Source organism: Calonectris borealis, chromosome Z (assembly GCF_964195595.1).
Source record: "Calonectris borealis chromosome Z, bCalBor7.hap1.2, whole genome shotgun sequence".
NCBI lineage: Eukaryota > Metazoa > Chordata > Aves > Procellariiformes > Procellariidae > Calonectris > Calonectris borealis.
In genome coordinates, this window is record NC_134352.1 from 37739653 (window position 1) to 37754357 (window position 14705).

At 38.3% G+C, this 14705-nt stretch overlaps 1 protein-coding gene across 1 annotated transcript in view; it reads right to left on the minus strand.

The window, feature by feature from the left end:
* The window catches only part of SYK (spleen associated tyrosine kinase), a 61473-nt gene that overhangs the window by 5908 nt on the left and 40860 nt on the right, over window positions 1-14705 (minus strand). Inside the window, exons 7-13 of the mRNA XM_075138274.1 lie at window positions 13143-13211; window positions 5635-5725; window positions 4771-4948; window positions 3281-3490; window positions 2640-2829; window positions 1117-1257; window positions 762-874 (exon numbers count right to left, since the gene is read on the minus strand). Coding sequence (XP_074994375.1) covers window positions 762-874; window positions 1117-1257; window positions 2640-2829; window positions 3281-3490; window positions 4771-4948; window positions 5635-5725; window positions 13143-13211 — 992 coding nt within the window. The remainder of the gene's footprint in view (window positions 1-761; window positions 875-1116; window positions 1258-2639; window positions 2830-3280; window positions 3491-4770; window positions 4949-5634; window positions 5726-13142; window positions 13212-14705) is intronic.

Genomic DNA, 14705 nt, shown 5'->3' on the forward strand with positions numbered 1-14705 from the left:
TACAGTAGACTTTGGGTGCTTTACGGAGACCTTCCCACAGCTAAAAGTAACTTCAACAAAATAGCTTAAAATGATAAATCATAAAACATTTTTAATAAATTTTTGCAATATACTAATTAAAAAAGAATATCAAGTAGGCTTTCTTTTTTTTCTTCTCTATATTTCATAATTCTAATTTCTGAATTATTACCGATCATAAAAAATGTTTCTGACGTATTAGGTATGATTTGAAAAGATGTTTTGCCTCTCATTAATAGGAAGTCAATGTGGGACCCAATCTGAGTATATTCAGAAATGAGAGAAGAGAAAAATAGGTCAAAACAATTAATTATTGAGGAATGGAATGAATAATTTGGCAATATGACTTTGAAATTTTAGTAAAGAAAAAGTCTTGGAAATGAAAATTAAACAAAATACAATCCAAAATGAAACAAAAATATTTGCTTAATTTTAAACTTTCTTTTCAAAATGCATCAGACTGACCTTTCTGTGGAATGACTTGCTTTTTATGATACCCTATCTTTTGTATGTAACTGTTCCAGCAAAATCAACTGTACAAAATCAGCTTCTAGCAGTACACTCAATAACTCAAATAATTTTCACTCGAAAGTGCCACTGACCCCTTACTTTGGAGATTGTTTGTAAGCTAAACACCAGCTGAAATGATGTATTTTGCAATATGCCCCCCCCTTTCTGGCTATTAACAAAGTAGATTAAAATACACTTCTATTTAAAAAGAGAGAGCACCACATCACACTCACTTGTATGTCCAACACAATTTCATTAGATCATAGACTTCTGTTGGACAGACTTCAGGACGTTCCATCCGTTCTCCTCTTTCAATCATCTGTGCAACTTCACCACCTTTCATTCCCTGGAACAGGGTGACCAGAACAGTCATCCAAGTTGCAAATGATTACAGCACATGTGCTAGTATAAAACAAATAGAGGCTTGGAGTTGATTTTTGGGCTATCCTTTGACTCATTTGTTGCAACAGATGGGGCGCTAAGGCCTGCTTTGGCCTTAGCAATAACCCTTTTTAAGTAGGAAAAGGTATTGGTTCAAATTTGTTCTGAATTTTTACAGAAAACAACCTGCCAGATAGAACTACTCACCTTATATGGTTTTTGCCCATAAGAGAAAGCTTCCCACATTAAAACCCCAAAGCTCCAGACATCACTTTTGCTAGAAAATTTGTAGAAATTCATGCATTCTGGAGCATACCACTTGACTGGCCATTTTCCATGACTTTGTGCCTAAAATGAGTCATAACAGAAAGGAAAAATAGCAGGCTAGAGACAGTGGTAAGTAGTAAACAACATCAGAATTCATACAAGCCAAGTTAACTTAGCACTGCACACATTTGTACTAAGGACCATAACATTTCTGATGCAGTTGGCATTAGAGAGAATGGGTAGCTGCTTCTTCAGCAGTGTTACAAAATTGTTCCTATTCTTCCACTTTCAAAATAATGCACTGAAATGAAATCTATGGTAAAGCAAAGCTTAGCTAAATGACCTGGAGTCACGTTTTTAGTGGCATTTAATTCAAAGTTGCTCTGTAAAAGTGAGATTTTTCATCTAGGCTCTCCACAGAGGGTAAGAGATACACACCCAGCTACACTGAGTCTCATTATTCCTTGAAGTTGATGCTCCGTTTCAAAGCACAGCGACCGCCTTGCGGCAAACTGCAGTTTGATTAAATTATGCCATAACACTGTGTTACGACAATGTAAGTGTCAAGCTATCCCAGCACAGTGCTAGATCTAGTGAAAGAACCCCACTGCATTTTGTGCAGTTGTAAAGCGAATGGGCCTTTGATACCAATTCTCAAACCTCTGACAAGCAGCTCTGGCTAGGCTAGTGGCAGTGATTTGAGATGTTACTGCCTTTTCTGGCAGCAGTTACTATTCCCATAGGAAGGTCATCAGAAGGGAGTATGTGCTTGCTCCTCTTTTGCAGCGTTTCATGGTCTGGCTTATTAGTTTTAAACAGCTGATGAAAGGGAATAGGCAGAAGGAAGAAATAATTTGAACTGCAAGAGCAATATATTAGAAAAAAAGAGGCAGACACGATTAGAGCCTTTGTCTCTCATGGATGTTTTTACCTTATTAAATGTGGCAGTTATTTCAGTCCCTTTAGCTGTACAGAGATCCAATGAATTTAAAACCAAGCTAAACAAATTCTGCTTAGATCAAATGATTATTTACCAATGGTATTCCTTCAAAAAACTCCCCAAATTCAGTTCTATGAGTCAATAATACAGTGTGCTAGCCTAAATTTTCCTTGGATATGGTGAAAACCGTAAGTGCCCAAAAGTTCATATCTGCAACAAAGACATTTTCCCCCTTTTATATGAGGGGGTATCTCATTTCCACCGTAAATTTCAACGTTCTAATGACAAGTTTTCTAAAAGTAAATGAAAGAGGTAAGCAAATAAGGCACTAGCTTTTTCCTCCCTACACATCTCAATGTTGATCACGTATTTTGAAAATCAGTGACCTACTATCAGGGTATAAAATAATGGATGATACATATTATTTCTAATTTTCAACTTTGAAATACAACTGCACTTCAACTAAAAATAACCTTATTAAGCTATGCTACTATACAGTGTTTATGTCTTGTACAAACCTTACCTTATAATAATTTTCATCAGCACTAAGAGCTTTAGAAAGTCCGAAGTCACTAATTTTTGCATAATGTTGGGTGACTAATAGCACGTTCCTTGCAGCCAGATCCCTATGAACAAAGTTATTCTCCTCCAGGTATTTCATCCCCATGGAAACCTGATGTACCAGCTCTGTTATATTCTTCTCCGTGACATGTCTGAAAATCATAATTGAATTTTTGAGAGGTCAGGAGTTCATTTCCATGACTTTTCATGGAGTTCAAATATAAATCTTTATTATGAACTTCCCCACATCATACTAGGAACCTGATCCACTTATGTTTAGCTAAGCTTTAATTAAAACAGGCAGCATAAGAATGTCCTGAGCAAGATGATGCGTGATCATATAAAAAAATGAGCAATTGAAGGACACGTGAAAATTCTTTCATTTATTCAAGATGCACTATTTTACCAGAAATATTCGACAGTTAGGAGACATGTACAAGATAATCATGTCCCAGTGAAGAGTAGCTACAATGATTAATTATTACATTAACAACATGCCAATTTAAAATTGCCCTTAAAGAGGGGGTGGGGGGTGGGGAAAAGGACCTGTATCTTTTTTCCCCTTTGGATAGATCCTACGAAATGGAATCAAAGTTTACATACCTATTTTTTTGCAAGAATTTGTTCAATGGCCCAAGCTCAGCCATTTCCATCACTAACATCCAGGCCTCAGCTTCACATATGCCAATCATTCGGACAATATATGGGTTATCCAGTTGCTGCATTACATTTGCTTCTCTCAGTAATTCATCCTTTATGGCTGGATCATTACTCTCATTCTTAAGAATTTTTACAGCCACTGGCTTGGCACCCCTACAAAAAAGAATCCAGTTCTGGGATTAGTTGCTGAAAAATATGTGTGCAAATGCACACTATCTTCTTCTGATGTTTCTGTGCACATAGTACAAACTGTGACAAAAGACAGAACTGACATTCAGAGAGGAAAAAACCCGACTGTAACAGTAACGTCTCTCTATCAAATGCCCAGAAGACAGCTAAGCCAGAGAGAGAGAATGGAAAGAACCTGAGAAAATTGCAGTCATAAAAACGTCTTAACAAGCCTGAAAACAAATGTACTGGACAAAATTTTCTTGCCCATTCTGGCAAGAATGCCATAAAGCTTTTCTGGCAAGAAAAGCTATAAAAGCCTTTCTAAGCACTGAGGTGTTTTGGGGATGAGACTAGAACATGCAGCATTGCAAGACCCCACGGCAGTGCTCTGAAAGCCTGAGAAACTAAGCCTACTCCTGCAACCTTCAGCTCATACAGCTAAGTGAAAGAGTGACTGATGAGATTGACAGAGCTAAAGTGTGAAACAAGATTAGCAAATACACAAGCTGGGACCAGAGCCCTTCAAATCCCCCCAGACTGTACTGAAAAAAGAAAAATTCTTCCTGGCTCTGAAAACCTTGGTTAAAAAAAATGCCACCAGCTTCAAGTGTTGAAAGCATATACATAATCAGCCCATGCACTTAAACAACGTACTGATAACTTTTTACTATAAAAATGCATGAACAGTCAGGTGCTCCCACTTCTGCCAGTATAAACAGGGTCTGTTCCTACTGCAATTACATGATAAAAGAGGTCACAACATGTTCTTGAAAATCAACATTCCAGCTTCATGAAACAGGTATTTATCATACTTATTTTAGGTGAAAATCTCTTTGCTACAGGTAAGCTGTTCATAGCACTCTACGCTATTTCTCGAAGAGAGGTTGTGCAGATGGGAAATACTGAGTAGCATCACTGCCCATACAAACTATGGAGGAAGGCAGCGGACTTCTCACTCTACTATTTCCGACATGAGAGAAAATAGTCATAAGGGGCACTTCCCCACTTTACAGACAAAAATAATGGCTGGGAGGTGACTATGCTCCAGGCAAAGAGGTCTCTGCAAACAGAGGAAAAGAAAATGAGTGTATAGAAAATGAGTGTATGAGTGTATGTACAAAGAGCAACCAGTGAATGTTAGCCTAAATTACTTAGGTACAGTCTGTAACCCCAAATGACATGCAAAGATTACCGCTGCTCCGAAAAATAAAGGCTAGAGCTTTTACATATTAGACTCCATGAAAATACAAGGAAACACTTACTTTTTCATCTTATAGAACCCTTTCTTTACAGTACCAAAGTTGCCAGAGCCAAGTTCTCCTTCCTCCAAGGTTAACAAATTCCTGTCAAGAGTGACATTTTTTGGTTTCATTTCATCTGGATCAGCATATGGACTTTCATAGACCTCAGTATCCATGGGTAAGGCCTCTCTCTGATCACCTGCAGTTCAATAAATGAAAAAATCACATGTTATGTGAGACATTTTTGCTGCCACAGCTACTATATTCACCCTTTCTATGTTCAGGATCATCAGCGTGTTTGACTTATGAGGGCATTATAAAGAAACCACATGCAGTCCAGCTACAAGCACTTTAGAACACCCCAAAAGAGCGTGACCTCCAGCTGGTGACATGCTCTAACTAGTCAGCATCTGCATAATGTGAAACCAGGAGGTTCCTTGACAGAAGGAGGGTTAAAGGCTGGCCCTTCTCCTTAGTACTTCCCATTAGTTACCTCAGACAATTCTTCACTAAGAATGCTGCCTTATATGTAGTTCATTCTTAGGCACCCATCCTTAATTGCCTTTTACAGAAAGCCAGAGCACCAGCTTGGCACCGTGGATGCAACAGGGCACAACTCTTTTTATGAAGTCAAAGGATGCAGCTTCTAGAGTCAAGGAAGTAAAAATCTTTCACTTCAACATGGAAAAAGGGATTTCTGCTAAATGATTTTTTTTACAGATGGTGACATCTGGCAGTTTCAGCTACCAGCCTGAGCTATGATAGTGGCTACACCAATACACAACATGGTGTGAAATATATGCAAGAAAAAAGCAATATGGGTTGAGAAGAGATCTCTGGCATACAGAAGGAAATTGTATTAATGACATAAATTACTCTGCGTACCTTTTTCTGCTCCTGTAAGACCTCTCTTCCTTTGCAGCACATAAGGATTAAAAGGTGGTTCATCAGGTGGGTGGCCAATAGTTGGCTGACGCTGTACCACACAAATAGAGTTTTTATGTTTAACAATGAATAGGTAAGTTAAAAGCATTTTTTCCCCCGAGGATTATGGCAGATTGCAAGAGACATATAGGTGAGAATCAGAAAGTAAGACGGGATCCAACAACGTCTATTTAATTCTGGAGGTTATCGCTTGAGTAAATATGCAGGCCAAATGAAACATACACTGCTAAAGCATTAAAAGTTATTGCAAATATTTCAGAGCATTTGATCCGAGAGAATTAACTGGAATGGGTCATGCACAAATCTTATTCTGCAGATATTAAATTTACATGCTCTTTTCAAATCTGCCTTATAACACAAGTAGTCATAAGGATTTCTCTTTAATCTGTCCTTCCTCCATCTCCAAGTTCTCTCTCTCTCCATATTTAGGCCATAGAGAAATTCCTAGCACAAATGAAAACAAAAAATACTTCCCTGTTTCTCCTGTGGATGTTACAGAGTGACTCCACTTGGAAGAAACTGGGGTAAAAAGTAATTATTTTAATAGGCTTATGTAACGTCATGGACAAACATCATGGACCAGATACTAGGCCAGTCTGTCTGCTCTGAGGAGGGAGAAAATAACCTAATTCTTACTGTACTTGAACATCTGGTTCAAATACAATCCCTCTGCCTTTACTCTTTGTCAGAGGAATACTATGGAGCATACAAACCACCCCAGCAGAAACACGGTGTGTTCTGGAGCTCCTTGGCTGAAGTCTGAGCCTGGCACAATAAAGTGTAGATGACAGAAACTTATAATCTGTTCTCTTCTGTCTGTGAACTGTCAGGAACAGGGAATTACAGAACTTTTATTTGGAGCTTAGTCCCTTTTCTTTCTCAGTGTAGAAATTTTACTCTACTCATGAGTGACCTCACTCTCCTAAAGAGTGTTTTAAAACCAGAAATTCAAACATCAACACGAGTGTGCTCAGCTCGAATAGGAAACAAAGGTATATTGTACTTGCAAAACACTGGATAGGGCTATTTTTGCAAATATTTGAGTATATAATTCTTCTTTTTAATAACTGAAACTTTCAGTGACATAAGTTCCTGCCTGAAACAGTTGCGGTTTTCAAGCAAAGAGAAACACAGCTTGAGAAATGTCCAGGAGTGAATTATTGGGCGCAATAGAAGTTTTATCACTTGGAAACTGCATTTTGTAGAGAAAATGCCTGACCCGGCTGGTACAGACCATTAAATTGTAATGAAGTGATCCGCCCAGTTGGATGAAGCAGAAAAGGTTTCACTACATAGATTTTACAGCAAACCCCGAGTAGGAGGCAAGCAGTCGGCAAGATTCTGGACTAGGGGCATGAGCATGGTGGCATCAAGGGATGGTAAGGGTAATGTTTCTGACTTGAATTCCTCAGTCTTGTAGAACAGAGTTGAAAGGCCATTTGCTGTCAGGGCAAGCCACAAGAGCCCTAAGACTGTTCTGAGACAGGTCAGAGACCAAACTGACCTGCCAATCTCACGAACAAGAAGGCAAATGAATGGTACAAAACAAGATATGCAGAAAACAAAAGAAGATATGGGTGGGAGTGTTGATCTGCTGGAGGGTAGGAAGGCTCTGCAGAGGGACCTGGACGGGCTGGATCGATGGACTGAGGCCAACTGTATGAGGTTCAACAAGGACAAGTGCTGGGTCCTGCACTTGGGTCACAACAACCCCATGCAACACTACAGGCCTGGGGAAGAGTGGCTGGAAAGCCCAGAGGAAAAGGACCTGGTGTTATTAGCCAATAGCTGGCTAAATATGAGCCAACAGTGTGCCCAGGTGGCCAAGAAGGCCAATAGCACCCCGGCTTGTATCAGAAATAGTGTGGCCAGCAGGAGTAGGGAGGTGATCGTGCCCCTGTACTCGGCACTGGTGAGGCCGCACCTCGAATCCTGTGTTCAGTTTTGGGCCTCTCACTACAAGAAGGACATTGAGGTGCTGGAGCGTGTCCAGAGAAGGGCAATGAAGCTGGTGAAGGGCCTGGAGCACAAGCCTTATGAGGAGCGGCTGAGGGAACTAGGGATGTTTAGCCTGGAGAAGAGGAGGCTGAGGGGAGACCTTATCGCTCTCTACAAGTACCTGAAGGAGGTTGTAGCGAGGTGGGCGTCAGTCTCTTGTGCCAAGTACAAGTGATAGGCCAAGAGGAAATGGTCTCAAGTTGCGCCAGGGGAGGTTTAGGCTGGAAAAATTAGGAAAATTAAGAAAAATCTCTTCACCAAAAGGGTTATCAAGCATTGGAAGAGGCTGCCCAGGGAAGTGGTTGAGTCACCATCCCTGGAGGTATTTAAAAGACGTGTAGACGTGGTGCTTAGGGATGTGGTTTAGCGGTGGACTTGGCAGTGCTAGGTTAATGGTTGGACTTGATGATCTTAAAGGTCTTTTCCAACCGAAACAATTCTATGATTCTATGATTCTAATATCCTCAGCTCTAGTTTTGTTTTTCTAGCCTGGTATACCTTGCCAGGTCTGCAAGTTAAGAACTGTATTTCCAAGACCTATATCACTCTATTTCACACACAGGCCATTCACTAACTCAAAAAACCCCACTAAGATTGGAACTCAATCCTAAACCTCTCAAGTGATGGGCTGGCAGTTTCACTGTGAACACTTAGGACAGTCTTTCCCTATACTGTATCAGGATGTATAGGAAAATGCTTATGTTCAGTCAAAAATATTAATCATCTTTCACAAAGCAAAAACAAATCAGATGGAACCATACTTACTGAGACCACAGTGATTTTAGTTTGTGCATTTCATATATCCTGTATTGCTTCAGAACACATCAACACTTCTTAGGGTTTTTTATCTTATTGCTAATTACTATGACCCATTCAGTATTACTACTAAGAATTGATTATAGTTCCACTGTAAATCTTCCTGGATGTATTCTTCCTTCCTACATTAACTATATTTATACTTTAAAAGGGAGATCATTTTACATTCCAAAAGGTAGTTGGAATCAATTAGCTGAGTGGATACAAAGCAGCATGGACCGACATTAATACCTGTTGCTAGACAGATACAAGTACAAAGGAAACAGGTGCAAATTGCCACATCGCACAGATTTTATGGAAGCCTCTGGTTAACACTTCTTGGCCAAGGCGTCCAAAAGCAGAGTGGGCAAAAAAAGGATAAAAATATGGTGACTACCTAAGAAAGGGACCGAGATGCTGCATCTTCAGTGGCAGCTTCCAGGATACTGGAAGGCAAGTTCTGAAATACTTAGAAATGATAGAATCACAGATTCAAAGGATACCTTAAAGTAATCTTTCTGATAGAAATGCAAAGTGTCCAGAAAATAACATCTATAAGAGACTGCATTGCTCTGGAACTCCTTTGCTTTTTGAAAGCTTTGATAGGACTATGGATTGTCCTCTGTTCACTGTGGGGAGTACCTCAACTGTGCACCAAAAAGTGTGATGGGAATATCTGAACCCAAGCCTTGAAATGTCCCACAGCATACCCCTCACTTAAAACACTGAAATCTTTTCTGTAGTCACAATTTGGTAAAGGGTGTAGCTGTAGCTCCAAGCTAACCAATGAAGCATGAAGTGCTGGATAGAGTTTTTGTAGTTGCTGTTACGTAACAAGGAATATAAATTCAGCCCTCAGAAGGGTACAACTTCAGCAGATCTTCCTTCTTTTTAGATGAGTAAAAAGATTGTGTACCACTTTTTTCTCATCGTAATCCAAGGTTACAAGAAATGAGATACATGCACTTTGGGAAAGGCCTTTGAAAATGATAAGCTCAAGACTTGAACTTACTGTTTGAAGAAGTGATGCTTTTTTGATGGCAATATAACCCTGCAGGCTGAATCATAATGATGGAAATTATCCATCTGCAATTCCACTGCAACACCTTGTGTAGGTCTGATAAGTAAGCTTCATTTGATTGCTGTTGAATAACAGGGCAGAAACACTTCAGAAGTACTCAACCAGTACTGGATAGCTCCACAAATTTTAAAAAAACTTGGAGGGCATAAAGTCTCACGTGATTGTAGACTAAAGATGTAGTCAAATATCCTAGGTCTCAGTGTATGAACTGGCACACTCTGGACTGGCCAAACAGAATTCATGTACACCAAATTCATACATCTCAAGAATCCACTCACTAGTGCAGACCAGCTGGTAAAAATATAGCTCTGGCCATGACATAGCTGACTCCTCAAACGGGACATATAAAGACGTTTCTGCTCTTTGCAGTTCAAGAACAAAATAAAAGAATCAGAAAGGATTGGATGCTCTTGTCCAGGAACGGCATTAAAAAAAAAAACAGAGTGCATCACTCCTGTGCTTGTGAATAAAACTCTGCAGCTGTGAATTGGAAATGACACAGTGACACCAAACCTAACAAAGCAGGTTCTCTTTCTCAGAGAGCTAGTCGTGTTTAAGATGAGTGATAATGTCTTACATATCATTAGTATTAGTTTAGTTAACTAATATATATGTATATATGGAATGATATTCCCCATTGTTGCAGTTTGATTAAACAGCTTAACAATGGCTTTTTCATTATTATTTCTGGTTGAACTGCAATTTGATGTTTCACAGGCACTTTTCAGCTCCTATTAGTAACTCAGGAATATTATGCAGCATTCAGAAAACCCCAAACATTTTTCTTTAGTTCTGCCAGTTATGTATTCGTAGCATGTAGTACCCTGCATGCCTTTGAATGCGATTTTCTAGCAGAAAGGTTGGAATTTTTCTCTTGAAGTCAAGGGAGGCTGACTAGAAACGGTGCAGGAGGCATGTATCATTGCATGTACAGTGGTCTAAGTAATAGTACAATAAAATTTCCTTTTTATTTAACTGTCGTTGAAATCCAGAGTCCTTTCTGCCTTACGCTTTAAAAACAGCAAGTTTAATTCTGCAGATCTTTTTCTGACAAAGGGAGCTTTGTCTTAATACAAGCAAGCTATAGGGTGGGAGATTACTCCTTGTATTCTTACAAGAAGCAGAGAATGAGTAAAATGACCATGGATTTGCTCATCCAGTGAAAAGGAATACAAGAGAAGAGTCCATTAGAGGGGAGACTGTTAAAAATGGTACATACTATGTGACACCTTGTGGTATGTACACTTGTAAACTATGGGGCAGGCTGTCATTTTACGCTCTCATACTAGAAAGCTGTTGTGAGCTTGTCCTGTTTTCACATCAACATATTCTTTTTGTTCCACTAGGGTTTAGTTTTCATTGGTTTAACTTCTCAGGTACCCATAGTTAAGCTAATCTAAATGTGCCATTCTTCCCCTTATCAGGGACTGGCTATACTAGTGTGGCACTTTTATAGTAATATAGTCACATCCACAATGAGAGGAAAGCAGGAGGCAGAGAGTTTGCATTGATATCTTTCTAGTAAAAGGGATACCACTTTCTACGCATGAATAAGGCCTTAGTTTGATACCATCTAGTTGATACAATGAGAACAAGACCTGCTTACTGTTTGCTTTAAAATATGAATGAAACAGTTCTAACTATTCTAAGTCTGATTTTTATAGTAAAGATTATAATTTTATAGTAAAGAATATACTTATAAAGGTAATCAGTACAGCAAGTGCAATTTCTTTTCAAGTTAATTCTGATTTGCAAAAACGCAAACGTATATGTAAGACTATAAAGTCGTCTTATTTTGCTAAACCAAACTGAATAGCAAAATACTGCATGACAAAGATCTTATTAACCAAATCCTCAATGAACTTTGGCTAAGACATCTTAGTCGCCACTAGGTGGCACGAGTTCATTTAAATTGTAGTCTAAAGTGCCAATTTTAAATTAGTCAGTAAAACAGCTTGAAAAATTTTGATCTGAGTGCTAAAATTATATCCAAATAAGCAATTTATGAAATTTTAAAAATTCCGTAATTTCCAAGACTTAATAAACATAACAGCGTAAATTTTCTGGTTTACTGTCTGAAAGTTTTTGACATAAAAGAAGTAACTGCCTAATTAACCAGGTCTAAAGTAAACTCTTTATGTTGTGGTTAATGGATGGTATATCTTGGAAATGTTCAGAGCAGGACTTTTGTTTAGCGTCTAAAATTTGGCAGTGTGATGAAATTTGTGAGTTTGAGTATTCAGGGTTAAGTACACGTAAATGGTGAACAAATCAGATTTCTGAAATTATTTTCTAAAATGATTGGTCTTTCTCTGCCAATATGCGTCAATCTGTGCTCTGTGCATGTTCCCCAGAAGGCAGGAAATAGGTATTTGACTGCAGAAAGCAACCAGGGAGAAGCACAGGTTTTACCAGGTGAACAGACAGCAGCGTGACCAAAGCCATGTCTAGAGAATTCAGACCCCACAGTCACTTCTCTGAACAAAACTAAAACACTTCTCTTGTCTAATGTGTGATAGCACAGCATTTTTTTTCAGATGGCTTTAGAACATGTCCTGACACTGTATATGTATTTGTAGAAGATGACAGCACATTAAAAACACGACGTGGGTCCTGTAAGGGTATACAGATGACAACAGCTATTGGTACTTCAGTATAAAAGTGAACTGAAGTTATAAAAAAAGAATAATTGTTATTTACCAGGATTATCAAATACAATATACGTCAAACATAGTTTTTCACTCTGAACAGCAGTTGTACCTCTAGGGCTTTTTATGCCTGCTCATTTTTGTTGAAGAGCAACTGGAAATAAATAAATAAATAAATAAACAAAAAGAGAGAGTCATGGGTGGAACAGGGACACACATGTTATTCTCAGCATGCAAACAAAGCTCGTAACTACATGCTTAACAACTACATCAATTACTGGACAGCATAATTTTCTGGCCATGCAGCAGCATTTTCATTAGTACAGGGCTGGGTTCCCCTTGATTCCCTGACGTCTTATCGTCTTCCCCATTCTGCTTAGTCTTGTGACAGCTTACACTTGCCTAAATATAATTAACGTCAATGCATAACAAGATTTGTGCACACAGGTTCTGTAAGAATATATTTTGCGGTTGTTATTAACAAATTGTTCCCTAAATGTGCTCAGTAATAGCTTTGTGTAAGTAAGCCAATCTTCTGATTAGGAATGACAGTTCAGAGTAGAAATATCATTTTATTCTGCTGTAAGTGACTGTTTTTTGAAAAACACTTTACCACTTACATTTTATTTGCAGACATGTTGAGATCCATACTAATATTTCGGGATGCGAGAAATTACTTAAAAATAGCCTTCAATTTTAAAGATTTCTTTAAAACCATTGCTTTAGTTATAAAATCAAGTCCGTAATTATGCAGATGATTAGGAAAGAAGCAGAAAGCTTACAAAATCTTCACAATCTGATTGTTAGTAACCAAGACACACATTTAGTAAGAGCAAGCCAAAAGGGGGGGGGAAAAAAAGAGTGAAATTAGTCAAGTGTAAGTGCTTTTAACTCAGTCAAAAACCTAAAAAGACTATATGAGGCACCTTTTTGCTGCCAGCCTTTGGAAAGGTGTATGATTTGAGTCTTGAGATAATTCCACCTCCTGCCCAACTCTAGAAACCACAACGTCAAAGAGGAACAGTAAATGTGTCAGGAAAATAGCTAAAGGTATTTTACAAAACAGACGTAGTATACAAGAACAAAACACTCCCAAACTTTCTCTTGTGTGTGCCTGCAAGTACACATATGATGCATCAAACAAATGTAGTATAGGAAATCTTAGTACTAAATTTTCTTTCAACTGCATTACTCTCAAACCATCTTGAATCTGCAGATATACCTTAAGGCAGTTTTTAAATTCAAGCACATTGCCCCTTCCCCACATCTTTTACACAGTATGTTTCTCCTGCCTCTGTTAATGAACTTTAGCCACCCCCCAACATATTTAGCAATGTAAATCAGTTGATAACTTTAGTGTCTTGAAGTACGACTAACGTATCGAACAAGATTTGAAGCACACCATGGTCTTACAACAAACAATGTGGTTATTGAAGCAAAAAGCACACAAACTGGTATTAATTCCAAACAAAAATGAACAGGCTTTAGATTTTACATGTGCACTTATGTTCTGTGTAAAGATACTTTAAAAAGAAATGCAAATATGTTTTACAATAATACATTAATTTAATTAAATGTGACTAATTAGCATTTCTAGGGGCCCTGAGAGATCATACCTGCCTAATTAAAACTGCGATGCAGTACTTATTGACCAAGCATTTAGGCTGATGCTGAGATTGAAATAATAAATCTGAGCCACATTCTCAGCCTCTTTAAACAGCCTTTGAACTGACTTACAGTTAGATGTTCTGAACTTTTAAATAACCCATTTGGACTTTTTTTTTTTTCTCCTGAAAAGATAGCTTTTCTAATGGATAGGATTGGTATTTTTCCTAGCTTTCTTTTAAAAAAAAATATTTGATTTCACATAAAAAAGGTATCTTTTGTTTTAAAACACCAAGGATAGCCATGCAGTCCCTATTCCTGCTGGAAGAAGAGAAACTTTTTTGATGCTTGACAGTCTTTGTAGCTGTGATACATAAAAACTCAGTTATTGCATATTGAAAAAGCTTACTGAATCCGCTATTTTCTTTTACCTCACAAAATTCTCTTTCCATAGTGGGAATAAATGAAACCTGCAGCACTTCTTAGCTATAGTTTTGCAACAGATAAACTCTCTAAGAGGTTAAGTGCTCTTTTGCATATGGTGAGCATGGTCCCTTATACTTTTCCAGTAACAGTAGCTCCCAGCACTTGACTAAGCAGCCACCTCTACTGCCTTGATGGTAATACTGCTTAACTCAAATGTTACATACAAATGCATGCTAAGAGGAATACTTAATCAGGGACAGCAATAGTACTAGTCTAAAGTTACGCTGTACTCACAAGGTTTAAGTCTATTATTACTATCTGATAAACTGTGGCTAAACAAATAAAATACTGAAAAAGGTTAAGTGGAGAATTTGGGAAGTGGCCAGAAGTTGGCAGCTTCACTGTAATGTCAACCACAGATTTTAGGCTCATGTTAAAAGCTCCTCTGCGGGTTTAAA